This window comes from Eubalaena glacialis, chromosome 7, assembly GCF_028564815.1.
Source record: "Eubalaena glacialis isolate mEubGla1 chromosome 7, mEubGla1.1.hap2.+ XY, whole genome shotgun sequence".
Lineage (NCBI taxonomy): Eukaryota > Metazoa > Chordata > Mammalia > Artiodactyla > Balaenidae > Eubalaena > Eubalaena glacialis.
Genome location: NC_083722.1, coordinates 41,326,508 through 41,342,880, shown reverse-complemented (window position 1 = coordinate 41,342,880; position 16,373 = coordinate 41,326,508). Strand labels below are relative to the sequence as shown.

At 53.0% G+C, this 16,373-nt stretch overlaps 4 protein-coding genes across 4 annotated transcripts; 3 read left to right on the top strand and 1 right to left on the bottom strand.

The window, feature by feature from the left end:
- The first annotated feature begins 26 nt into the window (after positions 1-26).
- RPS18 (ribosomal protein S18) lies at positions 27-5,036 on the top strand. The gene is made up of 6 exons (XM_061196409.1): positions 27-114; positions 584-682; positions 4,317-4,403; positions 4,492-4,593; positions 4,701-4,792; positions 4,920-5,036. Exons 1-6 carry the CDS (start codon positions 112-114, stop codon positions 4,993-4,995), a joined length of 459 nt encoding a protein of 152 aa, XP_061052392.1. The 5' UTR covers positions 27-111; the 3' UTR covers positions 4,996-5,036.
- A 705-nt stretch (positions 5,037-5,741) lies between these two features.
- On the top strand, positions 5,742-7,234 carry B3GALT4 (beta-1,3-galactosyltransferase 4). The gene is made up of 2 exons (XM_061195157.1): positions 5,742-5,793; positions 5,973-7,234. Exon 2 carries the CDS (start codon positions 5,996-5,998, stop codon positions 7,130-7,132), a length of 1,137 nt encoding a protein of 378 aa, XP_061051140.1. The 5' UTR covers positions 5,742-5,793; positions 5,973-5,995; the 3' UTR covers positions 7,133-7,234.
- Positions 7,235-7,704: 470 nt separating this feature from the next.
- On the bottom strand, positions 7,705-14,714 carry WDR46 (WD repeat domain 46). Its single transcript, XM_061195156.1, has 15 exons — positions 14,597-14,714; positions 14,285-14,497; positions 14,107-14,187; positions 13,851-13,963; positions 13,633-13,720; positions 13,444-13,505; positions 13,118-13,222; positions 12,862-13,012; positions 12,603-12,738; positions 12,186-12,285; positions 8,816-9,129; positions 8,576-8,670; positions 8,340-8,435; positions 8,099-8,212; positions 7,705-7,985 (listed from the first exon to the last, which is right to left on the bottom strand). The coding sequence occupies exons 1-15, from the start codon at positions 14,663-14,665 to the stop codon at positions 7,887-7,889; spliced, it is 1,836 nt and encodes a 611-aa protein (XP_061051139.1). The 5' UTR covers positions 14,666-14,714; the 3' UTR covers positions 7,705-7,886.
- A 383-nt stretch (positions 14,715-15,097) lies between these two features.
- Positions 15,098-16,367, top strand: PFDN6 (prefoldin subunit 6). The gene is made up of 4 exons (XM_061195155.1): positions 15,098-15,402; positions 15,672-15,742; positions 15,824-15,948; positions 16,196-16,367. Exons 1-4 carry the CDS (start codon positions 15,339-15,341, stop codon positions 16,323-16,325), a joined length of 390 nt encoding a protein of 129 aa, XP_061051138.1. The 5' UTR covers positions 15,098-15,338; the 3' UTR covers positions 16,326-16,367.
- The last annotated feature ends 6 nt before the right edge of the window (positions 16,368-16,373 follow it).

The window sequence follows — 16,373 nt, the reverse complement described above, 5'->3', positions numbered from 1 at the left end:
TCTTCATCAAGATCGCTCCGCCCCTTCCGACTGGTAGCGATATAGTGCTGCTACGTCACTTCCGTTCTCTCTTCCACTGGAGGCCTACACGCCGTCGCTGGGGCCGCCGCCATGGTAAGACTGGAATCGGTACGGGGATCTAGCGACATCGGAACCGGGGCAAGGAAGGTCTGCTGTCAGGGGGCCGAAAATGTCCTACCCTGGGGGCCTGCAGCTTTCTGTGTGGAGCCTTGGATCGCACCCCTGGAAAAGGACGACTAAAGACATCCAGTTCTGGGGAGTGGGGCCAGAGGAAGTCACTTCCCGGGCGCTGGAAAGGCTTGGGTGTGAGTGGGGCCCTCCGGCCTCCGCCACTCAGAGTGTACTTTGAGAACGGGCAGGAGACGTGCTTCCTCCCGGAGGTTGCGTTTTTCCAAGCCTGAACACTTGATGCTCCTGCTGTCTGCAGGACTGAGGAGTTTTTTGTGTCGTGAAAACCTGACGGGGGCTTCTTGCTCTCTGTGTGACAAGCTTAACGCTCGTGTTTGAGGTTACGGTTTAATGGTAGTTCACGGTGTCTAATTTCTCCCCGAATCTCTGTCAGTCTCTAGTAATCCCCGAGAAGTTCCAGCACATTTTGCGAGTACTCAACACCAACATCGATGGGCGGCGGAAAATTGCCTTTGCCATCACTGCAATTAAGGTAAAGTAGGGTAAGGGCTGCTTGGGTTGTAAGTGAAACTTGGGTTGTTAACAATTGAGCTGTCGTTAAGGCAAGGTGGAGGAAGTCCCAACCAGATCACCTCGTCTGCTGGGTAAAAAAAGAATGGTTAAGAGCGCAACTAGTCCCCTTAATCCCTTAACCATATTTGCCCCAAAAGGTAAGTGATAAAAGCCAAAGAATAGTCTCAGGTCAAGCCAATGTATTTCACCTAGGGGATGGGGAATGGGTTTGGTTGTCTATACCTGAATTCACTAAAAACTTCCTGGACCATCAGCCATCAATCAGCTTGTAAGGTCCGTGCTAGATTTGGTTTCTGCCCCTCTTCCCCAGTGCGTCGTAACAGCAATCCTTCCTGGGAAATGTGTATATCCTAGGAATTGGATAATTGTACATTTTGAAGGGTGAGTAGAAATGCCGAGAGATTCTAAGTTGGGAGATGGGAGGTGTCACTATGTCATGACAGGACACCATTATAAGTATTTTATAGATAGGTTGTTAATTTAAAACAGTATATCATAAGCTTTTGTTTATAAGATCCATCGCATTTACTTTTTCATTCTGTAAATCAAGGAGCACAGCTTTCATTCTTAAATGGTACATATGAAGACTGCTTCCTTTTGTTCTGTGAAACTAGTAAGGCAGTGTGAAATACAGTACAGGCTTACCTCATTTTATCGTGCTTAGCAATAATGTGTTTTTTTGTGGCAACCCTGTCTCAAGGAAGTCAGTTTTCCAACAGCATTTGCTCACTTGGTGTCTCTGTCACATTTTGGTAATTCTTGCAATATTTCACACGTTTTCATTGCTATATTTGTTAATGGTGATCTGTGATCAGTGGCCTTTGGTGTCACTATTGCAAAAATATTTAGACTTGCTGAAGGCTCAGGTGATGGTTACCACTTTATAGTAATGAGGTATTTTTTAATTAAGGTATGTATGGGGTTTTTTGAGACGTAAGGCTATTGCTCCCTTAATAGACTACATAACTTTTACATGTGCTGGGAAGCCAAAATATATTGTGTAGCTCCCTTTATTGCAATAGTCACTGTTTGGCATGGTCTGGAACTGAGCCCACTGTATCTGTGAGGTTGCCTGTTCCTTTTTTTTTTTTTTTTTTTAATTTATTTATTTATTTTTGGCTGTGTTGGGTCTTCGTTTCTGTGCGAGGGGTTTCTCTAGTTGTGGCAAGCGGGGGCCACTCCTCATCGCGGTGCGCGGGCCTCTCACCATTACGGCCTCTCGTTGCGGAGCACAGGCTCCAGACGCGCAGGCTCAGCAGTTGTGGCTCACAGGTCCAGTCGCTCCGCGGCATGTGGGATCCTCCCAGACCAGGGCTCAAACCCATGTCCCCTGCACTGGCAGGCAGATTCTCAACCACTGCGCCACCAGGGAAGCCCGCCTGTTCCCTTTTTAAAGGCTGTAGATGAGATAGTGAAAATAAAAGATGAGCATGGTTAGTAGGATGCTTCTGTTAAACCCTTCCTCTGCCTCTTTGAAATTAATTAGTTTGTTATTTGTTACCTTAAGTATGTGTCAACCTTTGTAGTCAGCTTAAAACAGTTTAACCAAAGCAGTTTCCGATACTTAATGAGTATTTTGATAAGAAATCTTTTTATTAACTTGATGGCCTACTTATCACTGGGAAAGATTAGATATAGACAGGTACTAGGGCCATTGCTAATTGTGTGGAAAGTCAGCCTTTGCTGGCTCTTACTCTGGTGAGACAACTGAAGCTTGCAGGTGGTCTTTTTTGGGGGGGGGGCAGTTTTTAGCTATTACATATAGTGCTGTTACAAATGTTCTAGTACATGTACATATACATTCTTAAAGAACATCCATCTACATTTTTGGTAGGTATATAGGACATGTATATGTTTAGCTTTAGTAAATACTGCTAAACAGTTTTCCAAAGTGGTCGTATCAATTTACACTTTCTACCAGAAGTGTATGGGAGCCCTGTTGCTCCACCACCTTTGCAGGTGGTCTTTTGTTAATGATCTGGAATGTAGGGCAGGGTAATACTTAGAAATTGGAAGAAAGTTGCCGGGGGAGGTTGAGTATAAGGAGGGGTTCCTCAAAAAAATGTAGTTAGAGGAGCAAGGCTAATTGGCCAGGGAAAGGTGAAGTATTGAAGTTGGCACAAGCAGAAGAGGGTATTTGCTGAGAGGTAATACACACCTGCAAGGTTATTCTGTGCCATGATCCCTTTGTTGTTTTGTTTCCATTTGTACACTTTTGCTATGAATATTCCTTAAGGTTGGTTGTTCTGCTCTTTCTCTAAATCAGGATGATAACTGTTGTCTGTGGATTGTTTGGAAACATGGAGGGGGTCGGAATTGGTCACAATGACTGGGTTTCAGAGACTAGTATGAAGTTAGTATCAACTCTTCTGTTATATGGTCCAGGCCCTTGAGCTACAAAGATGAGAAAGTGATGATTTCCTGTAGTGTACTCTTCTGGATGGAGAGAATAAGGGTGGTCTGCTTGGGGCAGAGTAAAGGGGATCTGGGGGTCTAACTTAGGAAGTTGGCAAGCCAGTATCTAAATAGGGCTTTCAAAAATCTTAGCTTGACAGCAACTTTTTTAAGAACTTGTTTATGGAAAGTTTTAAACACTTAAAAGTAGAAAGAAGAGAATTAAAGTTTGAGAGAGACTTAAGATCCTAGTCTCTTCCAAATCAATCTGGTAATTTGACTTTCTGGGCACTTTCTTACAGAGGGGAAATACCATCTATTTCAGTTTCCTGGGGCCTTTGTAACACAGACTGGTTGGCTTCAAACAACAGAAACTTAATCTCTCAGTTCTGGATGCCAAACATCCTTGGTTTCTTTGTGTTACAGCTGCATCACTCTAGTGTCTCGCCTCTTATCACATGCCTTCTTCCCTCTGTGTCTGTGTCCTCTCTTTTGATAAGAACACCAGTCATTGGATTTAATCCAGTATGACCTCATTTTAACAAACTATATTTCAAAATAAAGTAACGTTTTGAGGTTCCGGATGGACATACATTTGGTGGGACACTATTCAACCCAGCACACAGTCCTTCACTATCCAAGTCTATTTGGCTTGTGAATTCAGGTGGCAAGGAGTACCAGTGGTGGTGGTGATACGATGTCACCGATTTAAGTGTTCGTTTATTTTGATCGTGCAGTGACCTGCCCAAAGGATCATGGCCCGTGGCCCTTAGACATCATGAGCAACTGACATTCCTACCCCTTAATCAACCCTATTAATTCAAAATACCCTAGTCTTGCTGCCTTGGTGCTACATCAGCTCTGAGGGACATCAGCTTCATCCTCCACGATGCAGAAATTAGGAGGTGCCATTCTTGGGTGCTGCTGTATTGTCTTAACAGCAGCATTTACAACTACGTCTGTATGCTGGGCAATGTGGGAAAAAAAGATTGGGCTTTCAAGGGGTATCTGCCCCAAGTTCTCTGGTCCAGCCCTGCCTCTGAACAAAACTTTTTCTCTTTTAATGATTAGGCTTTGTATCTGGAAAAGTACAAGGCACTAGGTTATTTTAGGACCTACCTTTCTATGCTTTTTGAATCATGGGTCTATAAAGGAAACCCAAAAAATCAGACTCATCCGACTCTGAAACCTTTCCTTAGGGTGTGGGGCGAAGATATGCTCATGTGGTGTTGAGGAAAGCAGACATCGACCTCACCAAGAGGGCAGGAGAGCTCACTGAGGATGAGGTGAGGACAAGGAAGGGGGGCTGGGGGTTGGGCCTATGGGGAGGGGGCGGGGAGACCATCTGGACCTGACCCTTGTCCTGCCTGCCAGGTGGAACGTGTGATCACCATTATGCAGAATCCACGCCAATACAAGATCCCAGACTGGTTCTTAAACAGACAGAAGGACGTGAAGGATGGAAAATACAGCCAGGTGTGTATTAAGATGGGAGAGATTAGAGAAAAGCAGGGTGTCCAGTTAGAATTGGTCATAAGCCAGGGGGTAGAACAAGCATACCTCACCATCTCCTCTGTATCCAGGTCCTGGCCAACGGTCTGGACAACAAGCTCCGTGAAGACCTGGAGCGACTGAAGAAGATTAGGGCCCACCGAGGGCTACGCCACTTCTGGGGGTGAGTGGGGCGGGGGCTCATCTCTGCCTGTCCCTAGACTCCCAGGGAATTCTCATGCTCTGTCTTTTCCCAGACGTTTGTTTTGTATGGTGTAAGACCTGTAACCCTTCTCTTTTCTCACCTGCAGACTTCGTGTACGAGGCCAGCACACCAAGACCACAGGCCGCCGTGGCCGCACCGTGGGTGTGTCCAAGAAGAAATAAATTTGTGGGCATTGTCTGTTAATAAATAGTTTATACAGTTACGGCTTCCTTCTTTATGGTTCTTTGCATTTTTCTGGAGACACTAATAGGGAACATGTTCTCACACTGGGCCCTGTTGGTCATTTTCCCTCCTGCTTGATTTCCCCACTCAGCTGCCCAGTGTCCTTGGTTTTGGTTAAAGCTATGCTGTTGCCACTCCCCACAATGGGAAGCAACGTTTTACCTAGTGGTGCACGCTCTCCAGGTGGGTGGGAGAAGGGGCAACCAACAGGCTCATCCTCGAGGAGGAGCCCTCATGGTTTTCAAGACTAGGCTCCCTATTGTTGGCTTGCAGGGTGTTGAGGCTTGTGTAGGTAGTTGAGCCTAGCCGGTTGCCGCTTAGGTATTTCCAGGTCTTTACCACCCTAGGTTTCTGCGAGCTGGTGGGAGATGCTGATTTTGGTGACCCGGAAGAACTGAGCGGCAGGGCGGGGGTTGGTGGGGGTGGCGCGTGGTTGCGAGGCAGCCGCTGCCGTTCCGGCTGCACAGCGTTCGTCCGCTGTGCCCGAGGCCCGCGGGTCCAATTCCATTCTTGCCCAGTTTCGGGAAAGACCCCACTTCTGCACCACCCGCTCCCTCCTCTCTGCATTCTGCTTGCCGCGCGGCTGCGAAGCTTCTGACAGGGTTGCCGGGGACGCGCACGCCACGCCCTCCCAGCGAGAGGGGCGGGACTAGGCCGCTGCCGAGGACGGGGGAGGTGACTGGTGAAGCGGAAACCCGCCGGCCATGGAGCCGGGCCTCCGCGGCCGAGCCGACAAGGTAACCTCCCTACAGCTGCAGCCATGGGCCCCGCCGCGCCGCCTCCCGCGCCAGCACCTTAGGGCGCTGGTGCAGGCCGTACCCTCGGCCCGCCCCAGCCCTGGCGTGGCCGGTTAGGGACCCAGGTGTCCTAGAGCTGCACTCTCCGCCCTCTAACCGCATTCCATCTTTCCCTCCAGGTCCCCTCTGACTGCGCCGCACCATGCGCCTCAGCCTTTTCCGGCACCTCCTCCTGGTCGCCCTGCTGCTCGTGATTGTCTGGACGCTCTTTGGGCCCTCGGGCATCGGGGAGGAGCTGCTGAGCCTCTCGCTAGCCTCCCTGCTCCCAGGCCCGGCCTCGCCGGGGCCGCCCCTGACCCTGCCCCGCCTCCTGATCCCCAACGAGGAGGCGTGCGGCGGTCCCGGCCCCCCGCCCTTCCTGCTAATCCTGGTTTGCACGGCCCCGGAGAACCTGAACCAGAGAAACGCCATTCGGGCCTCGTGGGGCCGGCTGCGCGAGGCCCGAGGGCTCAGGGTGCAGACTGTCTTTCTGCTGGGAGAGCCCAGCTGGGGCTCGCGCGGGAACGACCTGGCGCGGGAGTCAGCAGCCCAGGGGGACATAATGCAGGCGGCCTTCCAGGATTCCTACCGCAACCTCACTCTCAAGACCCTCAGCGGGCTGAACTGGGCCGACAAACACTGCCCTGTGGCCCGCTACATCCTCAAGACCGACGATGATGTGTTCGTCAATGTCCCTGAACTGGTATCAGAACTGGTCCGGCGAGGAGGCCGCTGGGAGCAATGGGAAAGGGGCATGGGGCCCCTGAGAAAGGCGAAAGTTGGAGATGAAAAGTGGGAAGGAGGCCCCACCTTGGCGAGCCAGCCCGTGCCTCTCTTGTACCTGGGCCGTGTGCATTGGCGGGTGCACCCCTCTCGGACACCAGGGGGCAAGCACCAGATATCAGAGGAACAGTGGCCTCCCACCTGGGGCCCCTTTCCCCCCTACGCCTCAGGCACGGGCTATGTGCTATCGGCTTCTGCTGTGCAGCTCATACTGAAGGTAGCCAGCCGGGCACCCCCTCTGCCACTGGAGGATGTCTTTGTGGGGTTAAGTGCCCGACGAGGAGGCCTCGCCCCAACCCACTGTGTCAAGCTGGCTGGTGCCACCCACTACCCCCTGGATCGGTGCTGCTATGGGAAATTCCTGCTGACATCCCACAAGTTGGACCCCTGGGAGATGCAGGAAGCCTGGAAGCTGGTGGGTGGCTCTGACGGGGAAAGAACTGTACCCTTCTGCTCCTGGCTCCAGGGAGTCCTCGGCATCCTCCGATGCCGGGTAATAGCCTGGCTTCACAGCTGAGAGGGCCTGGGCGCCCAGGAGAGGGGCGAGGAGCTGAGAGTCCAGCCAGCACCCTCACCACCTTCTCTCTCCCGGGCCCAAGGCAGAGGCTCTAGCTGGCTGCAGCTGATTGGTTGCCCTACATCAGATGCTTAGTCTGTCACTGAAGACTGAGGGATACAGGAGACACCTAGGGGGCTGCCTGGCCTGCCAGCCCCAAAGATGGTCATCAGGAAGAGCCACACATGCTGGGTTGTTCTCTCCAGCCACGGCAGGGGAGGGGCACAAGCCCCTCAATAAACTTGTCTCTTTTCCTCTTCGAGTACAGTGTGGTCCTCACCAGCAGTCTCAGATCACAAACCTGGGGAGCCTGAAGGCTACCAGAGCCTGCTGGATGGAAAGGACATCTCCAGGGATGTGGGAGAGGGAGGAGAGCCTCTCCCTGGAGGAAGGCCCTAGAGAGCCAGACTAAAGCCACAGCGACCACAAGATAGGGGTGAGGGTAGAAGCAAGACACCACGACCCCTCGCGTCCGAGAGCAGCCCCAGGCCGGACATGGGAAGGGAACAGGTCCACAGGATGATCCAGACATGTTATCCAAAAACCCACCTTCCTGTTTAATACCAAGCTCTCTCCCCGCCACCCCCAGGAGTCAGCTTTCCACCCCCTGTGGGGGAGGGGGCTCACTGCTCCCTCCTCATTCCAGGGAACAGGTCATTCCCCACAGGTGCTCTTGGGGAGAGAACGTTGTTCCCAGGAACCCCTGGAGCCTGGCTCAGCACACAAATCTGTCCAGGGCAGATGGCCGGGCCCCCACGGGCTTGGCCTTCTCTTGCTTCTGCGGCTGCTGCTCCAGGCTCTGCCGGACTTTGTCCTGGAGTGGGGAGAAAGGGGCGAGGTGAGAAGTGGCAGGCTGGCAAGGCCAAAGGTACAAGCAGGAGGGCATAGCCCACAGGCCACCCGGCCCATCCCCCAGTGCTCACTTACCCTGTGTTCCTCATCCATGACCTTCCTCTTCCTCTTCACCAGACTTGCTGTGGAGCTGCGGCCCTTCTGCTTTGGCTTTGGCTGGAAGGGAGGCTTGGTGTCGGGATCGTAGCCCTGAGGGAGGGGACAGGAGTGAAACCTGAAACAGACTTCCAAAGCAGGGAACTGCACTTCTGAGGACATGGTGGGGACAGGATGTGGGGGTGAGGAAGGCCCGGGCCCTCGGGGGCCTGCTCCATACCAGCCTCTCTAGCCGTTCTTTCTTTTCCTGCTCCAGAGAGATGACATCAACCTCTGCCAGGGCTCGTGGGTCCAGACAAATGAGCTCTGCAGGTACCTGGGTGTGTCACAGAGGGACAGGAATGCGTAAGGAGTCACAGGAGGGTGACACCAAAGAGGGCTGGAAACCAGAGACGCCGCTGAAGCCCACTCTTCCCAAGACCCCCGGCACCAAACCACACGCAGCCACTTCCTCACCTTCTCCAGTAGGGCCTTCACCTCCCACTCCTGGCGCTGCTTCCGGCTCCTGTATGGGTTACTCTCCAGGCCGTCGAAGTTGGGCTCAGCAGCCCCTGGAGGGAGGAGGAAGCACGGAACTGTAAACAGGAACCTGCTCCAGCCTGAGCAAGCCCCTGGCCCCCAGCTGTCTCAGGGTCAGGCCCACTCCAGCTTCCATCCCGAGGTCATCCACTTAGAGCCCCAGCCCTGCCCACTCACCAGGGACCAGCATGCTGGTGATGCCCCCGCTGTGCCCCACTCCCAGCACATCTTCAAAGGGGCAGAACTGAAGGCCATGCACGTGGCCCGAGAGCCGGTGGGTGAGGTAGGGCTGCTCCAGGGACGGCGGGCTGGCCTTGCCCTGTCCTGCCCATATGTTGACCACATCGCCCGTTCCTGCAGCCAGCAGTCCCCGCTGGGAGAAGGCCAGGTGCCCCGCTCCCTGGGGCAGGGTCCGAGCGCTCAGAGGCTGGAACGTCCCTCGCAGGTCAAAGACCTTCAGCTGGTGGTCCAGGCCAGAGGTGGCCATGTGCCTGGGGGCAAGGGGGGGTGATTAATCCATAGTATGAGCTTACTGGGCAGGCCTGTGGCCAAGTCCAGGCATCAGGTCTGGTTGAGGAGAAGAAGACCAACAATGACAGTAATCACTACCATCACACCACACACCCCACGCGCCTCCTCTCAGTGAGGCGTCACGCAGCTGTACTATCTTCATTTCCCTTTTACAGAGAAGAAACTGAAGCTAGCTCAGAGAAAGGAAATCAGGGTGAGTGGTAGAGCCAGAATTCAAGTCAGACCTGTGTCTTTAGTGCCTCTGCTCTTACCCACTCACGACATGTGAATGAAAGGGAAGACACACACAACAATCTACACCCAGGTGTGAGGTCCCACCGCATAGACAGGCAGCCCATCGGTAAGCAGCGGGAAGGGCTCATGGCAGTGGTCAGGGAGGGCTTCGTGGGATTTGAGCCATTCTAGGTAATTCTCAAGAAAGCACAAGAAACAGAGATGCATGTATAGCAAGTACAAATGAATGAACATCAGAGCATGGAGACAGGAAGATGGAAGCAGGGGTTTGTTTTCCGGGCTGGTGGGAAATAGGGCCAGGAGGCCCAGGAGGGGACAAATTACAGGGGCTCCTGAAGGTCGGACGGGATATAGTTCCCAAAGCTGCTCTCCGGCAATAACAGGCCACAAGGTGGAGACTGCATGGACTTGAGAAAACCTCCTTAGGAAGCAAGGAAGTGATGCACTAGAGGACCCTGCCCCGCCCCCTTCCCTGGAAGGAGGGTGGGCAAGGTTGGTGACCAAATCCTCTCAAGGAAGCATGTACCATGCAAGTCATTTACTTGCAGAGGTTGGAGTTTCTATTGATGTTCAAGTTGCTCCTCAGGAAGGCTAAAGGGGGACCAGCCAGGCCAGGGGATGTATGTTTGCCAGAAGCCAAAGATCCTCCTCTTAGCCTTGGCTGTGAACCCAGGAGGAAGACACTAAGAAGGAGTTCCTACTTGAGCAGAGACTTGGCCTGTGATGGGGCCAAAGAGAGGCCCAGCTGGATACTTGTCCTGACAAGACAATCAGGGCCCAGCTCCACCCGAGGGAGAGGCCATCAGCACAAACCAGGACTTCTGGAGGGCTCCTGGGACACAGGGTCACACCCTTCACTGAGCCAACAACTCAGGAGCACACGCTGGCTCTTGCCCCAAACACACCCAGCTCTGGGATCCCCTGTGCAAATGCCCACCCAGTGGCCAGATGGGTATCCAAGGCCACACTACCACGCTACTGAACTTGCAAGAAACACTTCAGCTTTGCGAGTCCAATCTAGTCCTAAGGCAAGCTTCCAGAAAGCCAGCTGAGGACGACAGTCAGCCTCATCTCTGGAGCCCCTGTGGCTGGTCTGAGACACCCCTGAGGAGGACCAGAGCTAAGCCGGGGTGGGCCTAAGACCAAGGACCAGAGCTGTCTGGTGTCAGGCTGTTGACCAAACCTCCGTGAACGAACTGATGGAGCCCTGAGCACAGGAGTAGCTGACCCAGGCAGCCCGGGGAAGGCCAAGTCCAGCTCAGGTCCAATGGCCCACAGAAGGCAGAAAACCTCAGGACAGGGCCCCCGACACTCCTAGCACCAGACTGGCACAGGCATGGAGTAAAAGGGGCAGAAGCAAACCACTTGTCCACAGAGACACAACTATGGGGGGCCCAGGAGGCCTGAGCATCTGGCAGGCTTTCATAAGTTGGTAGCCACTGGGCTTTTCTTCTTCCTGATTTTCTATCAAACAACTTAAAAGTAAGGTTATGGAGTTAATACTTAATGTAGAAGATTCCTGAGCAATGGTGTAAAAGGAGGAAAGCCATGTGGGAAAGAGTATTCTGACATCAACACCCAGGACACACAAGAAGGAGGAAGAACCGGAGGCTAGAAACTGTGAGACAGCGAGAAGGGCGAGAAACAGACCTTGGAGGGACCCTGGAGGGGAAAAGCAGTCAGGACTTCACAGCGGTCGTGAGGCGGAAATTCAAAGTAGACCTGCCACCCCCAACCCTTCACATCACCAGCCAGACCTAAAGAGGACGATTGTCTTTGACAAAGATGATGAAACAGCGCTCCCTACCCACCAGGCACCATGATCAACTCTATAGGCCTTAACTCCCGTTCACGCCTACAACAGTTTTCTAAGCTAAGCCCCGGGCTTGGCAAACTATGGCCCATGAGCCAACAAAGCCAGCGCACCACCTATTTTTGTACAGCCCACAAGCCGTAAGGAATGGTTTTTACATTTTTAAGTGGTTGGGGAAAAAAATCAAAAGAAATATATTTTGAAACATGAAAATTATTTGAAAACTCCAATGTCAGCAACTACAAATAAAGATTTATTGGGACACAGTCACACTCATTCAGTTACTTGTTCTGTGACTGCTTTTTGTGCTAAGACAGCACAGTATTGTGGTCAAGACTGACACCACGTAAAGCATCTCACTTGAGAGCGTTTCAAGTACCACTCATCTCATCATCTATCTGTGCGAAAAGATGTTTGCAAAGATAACATACGCAACATCTCTCCACAGATCGGCATCTGTAGATAAACATTTGCAATTGAGTTGGATGATTTGGGACAATAACTTTCAACCTCAATTAAACCAAATGTTATTCTCAAAAACAGGAATCCAATTCTTCTCATGAGTAGACCTATATTACAAAAATATTGCATTCAATTATTTTTCTAATTTCATTGCTTAAAAATTTGCAATCCTTTGTTTCCTCTTGTTATTTAAGGACCTACGTAAATCACTCAGTTATGCCCCGTTGCCAACAAAGCCTAAAATACTTACTATCAGGCTCCTTACAGAAAAAGTCTTCTGGCCCTTGAGCGAGACACTCATATCCCCAGTCTCAGGGTGAGGACAATGTGTGGTACACCGAGGTCACCTAACATGCTTGCTGACGTGGCTGGTCAGGGATAACACCAGGATTTAAACCCAAGCAGCTGGGCTGCAGAGTCTGTGCTCCTTCTACTCCTTTCTGCCCAGCTGTGACACACACACCGCTCCTCACCCCCCAGCACCTCAGGCCCAAACAAGTGACTTACGTGCCTGTAGAATCTACTGCCACAGCCCGGACCCCACCACGGTGACAGAGAATCTTTGCCAGTGGCTCCTTCATGGCTGGGCTCCATAAAGACACAGTCCCTGGGCATCAGAGGAGAACTTTAGTTACTAAAAGGGTGCTGAGGTGATTAAACCTGGGAAAGATGGGGACTCAAGGCCAAGAAGTAACAAGAGAGGGAAGCAGAAGAGCAACCTGAAGGGAGCCGTTAAAAGCAAATATAGAAGAAAAGCAGGGGCATTCCCTGGCGGTCCAGTGGTTAGTACTCAGAGCTTTCAATGCCGAGGGCCCAAGTTCAATCCCTGGTCGGAGAACTAAGATCCCTCAAGCTACAAAAAAAAACAAAAGAAAAGAAAAGTAGAACAAGATGGTCAGGGTCAAAGTTCACCCAGGGACCGACCATTGCTGTGTCCCAGTTGGATGACGGCGTTGTAAGGGTTCTGAGTCATGACGTCGAGCCGTCCAGCCCGAGCATTCAGAGCTGCCACAATCTTTCCCACTGACACATCCAGGTAGGTCAGAAACCCTGTCTCTGACTAAAAGAGAGAGAGAAAATGAGTCCTGATTGCCCTCTGTCCTTCCTCTACTGGGACCCCAGGGGAGGATGGTCAGTCTTCTCAGGGGCTGCCACCTGGTCCCTGTGCTCTGCAGCCACTCACAGCTGTGGCCAGGAGGAAGTGGAAAGGAAGGAACTCAAGCCGTGTGATGCGGTCACAGCGGCGGATGCAATGGAGCTCGATGCCCTGGTTGTCATAAATGTGAAGCCAGCGGTTCTGGGCGACAGCAAGCAGTGCCTCCGAATGCAGAAACCTGGGAAGAGCGGAGTAACGGTACAACGTGAAAGGGAGTCACCGGCTGTCATTCAATCAGGGATGGGTTGTCTCAGCCCCACCGCTGCTGACCAAGGCCACTGACCGGATGTCCCGCACCGCCTCCATGACGTTGATCTCGCACATGAGCTTCTTTGTCACCCAGTCAAGGGCGGCCACATGACCCCGGCGCCCTCCGAAAGCCAGGTGTCTGTTGTAGTTGGAGGACAGGCAGGGTGTCAGTTCAGGGCGGCACCTGGGCTCAGAGGTCTGCCCCACGCCAGCTCCTCCTCGCCAGGTGAGAGCAGAGATGCTGCCAAACACGCTCACCCTCACATGCAAGCAAATCACAACACCCTCCCCACATCAACAACCCAGACACACACTGGTATGGCTGAGATGGGCAAGACTGAAGTAACGGGAATTCCTTACCTCCCAGTTCGAGAGTAATTAAGACTGTAGGGTCCAAACTGTCTCAAGTCCAAGTCAAAATGCTAAAAAAGAAAGAAAAGAAAAAAAAGAAAGAATTGGCTCCCTTTGGTAATTTTCTCTTCTAGTCCCCACTCCCATCTTACTCTGCATCCATCAACCCATTGGCCCCTTTTCCATCCTCAGGCTCACTTTGGCTGCACTTGCAATGTCCACAGCCTCCACGATATCAGCCTGGCATATCTTTGCTGTGTCCTCCCCATCCTCTCCTTCCAGAAACCTGCAAGTGAGCATCAGGGGTGCATTAAGGCTTCCTAACATGAAGTGGGTGTACCAACATAAAAATGAGAAATGAGAGCTCCATAAAGCAGGGGCTGGGGAGGCCCACATTAGGGTCCTAATGAACTCACCCAGGTTCCTCAGCAAGCAGCAGCTCAGAACGAGCAGCTTTGACACTTATTTCCTCTTCTTGAGCCTCAGCCGCCTCAAGTCGGCTCCGGATTTTGGTCTCAGAACGTGGCAGCTACAACATCGTTGGTGGAGAAGGAGTCGGAGAAGAACCAAGGGATATGGGGGTCCCAGGAGAGCCACCTGGCCCCGCCTCCATCCAACTCACCCAGACACTCCCTGCCTGCAACCCCTCCTCACTCTCCGACTGGTCCTCACCTTTTTGGATTTGTCAATGCGACAGAACTTCTGAACCACCTCCACAGGGACGGGGGCGGGGCCTGCAAATGGGTCCTGGGCCTGGGGCAGGCAGGAGGCAATTAGGAAACAGGCTCAACCCTCGTACCCTCAAGCACAAGGCGACTTGCCTTGCCACCCTATCAGGTCCCAGGCTCACCCCAGACAAGCTCCGCTGAGGCCCTGGACTCCTCCGTTCCCGTGGTTTCTTCGGGACCTGGGGCTTCTTGGAAATCCGAGACTTCTTTGTGCTGTGAGTGTTCTTTGGCTTCTGGGGGCGGAGCTCTCGATTCCTCTTCCGTTTACGAGGGGGACCTGGAGAGGCTCCGGCAGCGGTCGGAGTGGTCTCTTCCTCCCAGTATCGCCGCGGTTTCTGCCGGCAGATCAGGATCCCCGATAGTCCGCTGCCCCTCGCCCCGCCCCTCCAACCCCGCAGCTAAAAACTTCCCTTCCACCCCAAGGAGGTCTCTACCTTCTTCTTGCCCTGAAGTTTGTCTTTCTTGGGCGGGACACGACTGCCCGGCTTGGGGACCGTCTCCATCTAGTCCACTCGAACCACGATACACGTGCAAACTCCTCTCAGCTGTCCCACAATCGGATGGAGAACTCCCGGAAGTTCTCCGACCCTCATCCAATCAGCGCCGCCCCAGGTCTAAGGCCTTCTAGGCGCCATCTTGACTGAGGGCGCGCTCGCCACTGAGGGCCTCCGCGGGCCTTGGCCCCGCCCCCCCGTTTAGCAGCTTATGCCCGAGTAATGAAAGAGAGGCTGTCCGGGGCCAGGACCCAAGCAACCGTGCAGTTTCTTTTTCCAGCTTGGTTTCCCCATCTTGCCTAAAACCTTCCAAATCCAGTCTTTTCAGCGGAACGCCGCTCATTAAACACGTTAGAACTACATTTCCCGGCATGCGCCAGACGAAAGCTTCCGGCGCCGTCTTTTCCCGGCATTCGTTGTTTACTTCCGGGTTTACCAATATTGAAGGGAGAACGTGAGTGGGGCAGGGTTTCGGTTGAGGGGTTTGGGGTCCTGTTTCACCCGCCACCCCCTGGGGCCGGGGTGGAGCAGATATTCCGGACCCGGAGAGACTGCGGTGTCCCGGGAGGCTGCCTGTCAGGAGGGCTGTCATTTCCGCAGGCCAGAAAAGGGAGCTCGGGTACCTTCCAGAGTGTGAGACCCAGCGCCCCCCTCCCGCTCCCCGCAGGCTTTCGTCCCCGCCATGGCTGAGCTAATCCAGAAGAAGCTACAGGGAGAAGTGGAGAAATATCAACAGCTACAGAAGGGTAAGGGAGCAGGGTCGGTGTGGCCTCGCCCCAATTCCCTCACAACCCAAAGCCATACCCAGACAATGTGTTCTGCACTGCCCCCACCCCACCCCCCTACTCCCGGCCCCAGCGTGCGGTTCCATCCCCACCTCTATACTCTTCCCATCCACTGACTCGCCGCCCCGTCCTTGGCCTACTTCCTCAACTGCATCATTTTCTCATCAGGATTTTGGGGGTCGGGTGGCGCATGTGATGTGTCTAATAACGTCTTTCCTCCCACCCGCCAGACTTGAGTAAATCCATGTCAGGGAGGCAGAAACTAGAGGCACAACTAACAGAAAATAATATCGTGAAAGAGGTGAGAGACTGGGACTTATGGGGTGAGGAGGGACCTGTCCTGGCAGTAATTCTGATCATATATGTCCCACCCCTCCATCAGGAACTGGCCCTGCTGGATGGATCCAATATGGTCTTTAAACTTCTGGGTCCCGTGCTGGTCAAACAGGAGCTGGGGGAAGCTCGGGCCACAGTGGGGAAAAGGCTGGACTACATCACGGCTGAGATGTGAGTCTTTATTTCACCCCCCTGTGATGTAGCTGATGCGTTGGGATAAAGGTGTTGAGGAACCATTGTAGAGTCGCTCTCCAGAGTAGCCCTCAATTGTCCAGTTCCTCCAACCCTTCCCTTGTATCTCCTCTTCTCCATCCTCCCCTTAGATCTCAAGTTTTCCATCAATCTCCTTCTTGCCTTCAGCACCCTCAGTAGTAACTCTCACTAATTTCTCCTTACTTGCTTTTTTGCCTTTCCTCAGTAAGCGATACGAATCCCAGCTCCGGGATCTAGAGCGACAGTCAGAGCAACAGAGAGAGACCCTTGCTCAGCTGCAGCAGGAGTTCCAGCGGGCCCAGGCAGCAAAAGCAGGGGCTCCTGGGAAGGTCTGACCCTGTCCTGGCGGGGGTGGGGGGGAGGGGAGGAAATGAGGCAGCTCT

Excerpts from the sequence above, each read along its gene's own strand:
- RPS18 (XM_061196409.1), top strand. Across the intron at positions 4,404-4,491 it reads GAGAGCTCACTGAGGATGAG|GTGGAACGTGTGATCACCAT; the intron begins GTGAGGACAAGG and ends CCTGCCTGCCAG. Across the intron at positions 4,793-4,919 it reads GGGCTACGCCACTTCTGGGG|ACTTCGTGTACGAGGCCAGC; the intron begins GTGAGTGGGGCG and ends TCTCACCTGCAG.
- B3GALT4 (XM_061195157.1), top strand. The coding sequence starts at position 5,996 with ATGCGCCTCAGCCTTTTCCGGCACCTCCTCCTGGTCGCCCTGCTGCTC.
- WDR46 (XM_061195156.1), bottom strand. The coding sequence starts at position 14,665 with ATGGAGACGGTCCCCAAGCCGGGCAGTCGTGTCCCGCCCAAGAAAGAC. Across the intron at positions 8,671-8,815 it reads CACCAGCATGCTGGTCCCTG|GGGCTGCTGAGCCCAACTTC; the intron begins GTGAGTGGGCAG and ends TCCTCCCTCCAG. Across the intron at positions 7,986-8,098 it reads TCATGGATGAGGAACACAGG|GACAAAGTCCGGCAGAGCCT; the intron begins GTAAGTGAGCAC and ends TCCCCACTCCAG.
- PFDN6 (XM_061195155.1), top strand. The coding sequence starts at position 15,339 with ATGGCTGAGCTAATCCAGAAGAAGCTACAGGGAGAAGTGGAGAAATAT. Across the intron at positions 15,743-15,823 it reads AAAATAATATCGTGAAAGAG|GAACTGGCCCTGCTGGATGG; the intron begins GTGAGAGACTGG and ends CCCCTCCATCAG. Across the intron at positions 15,949-16,195 it reads GACTACATCACGGCTGAGAT|TAAGCGATACGAATCCCAGC; the intron begins GTGAGTCTTTAT and ends GCCTTTCCTCAG.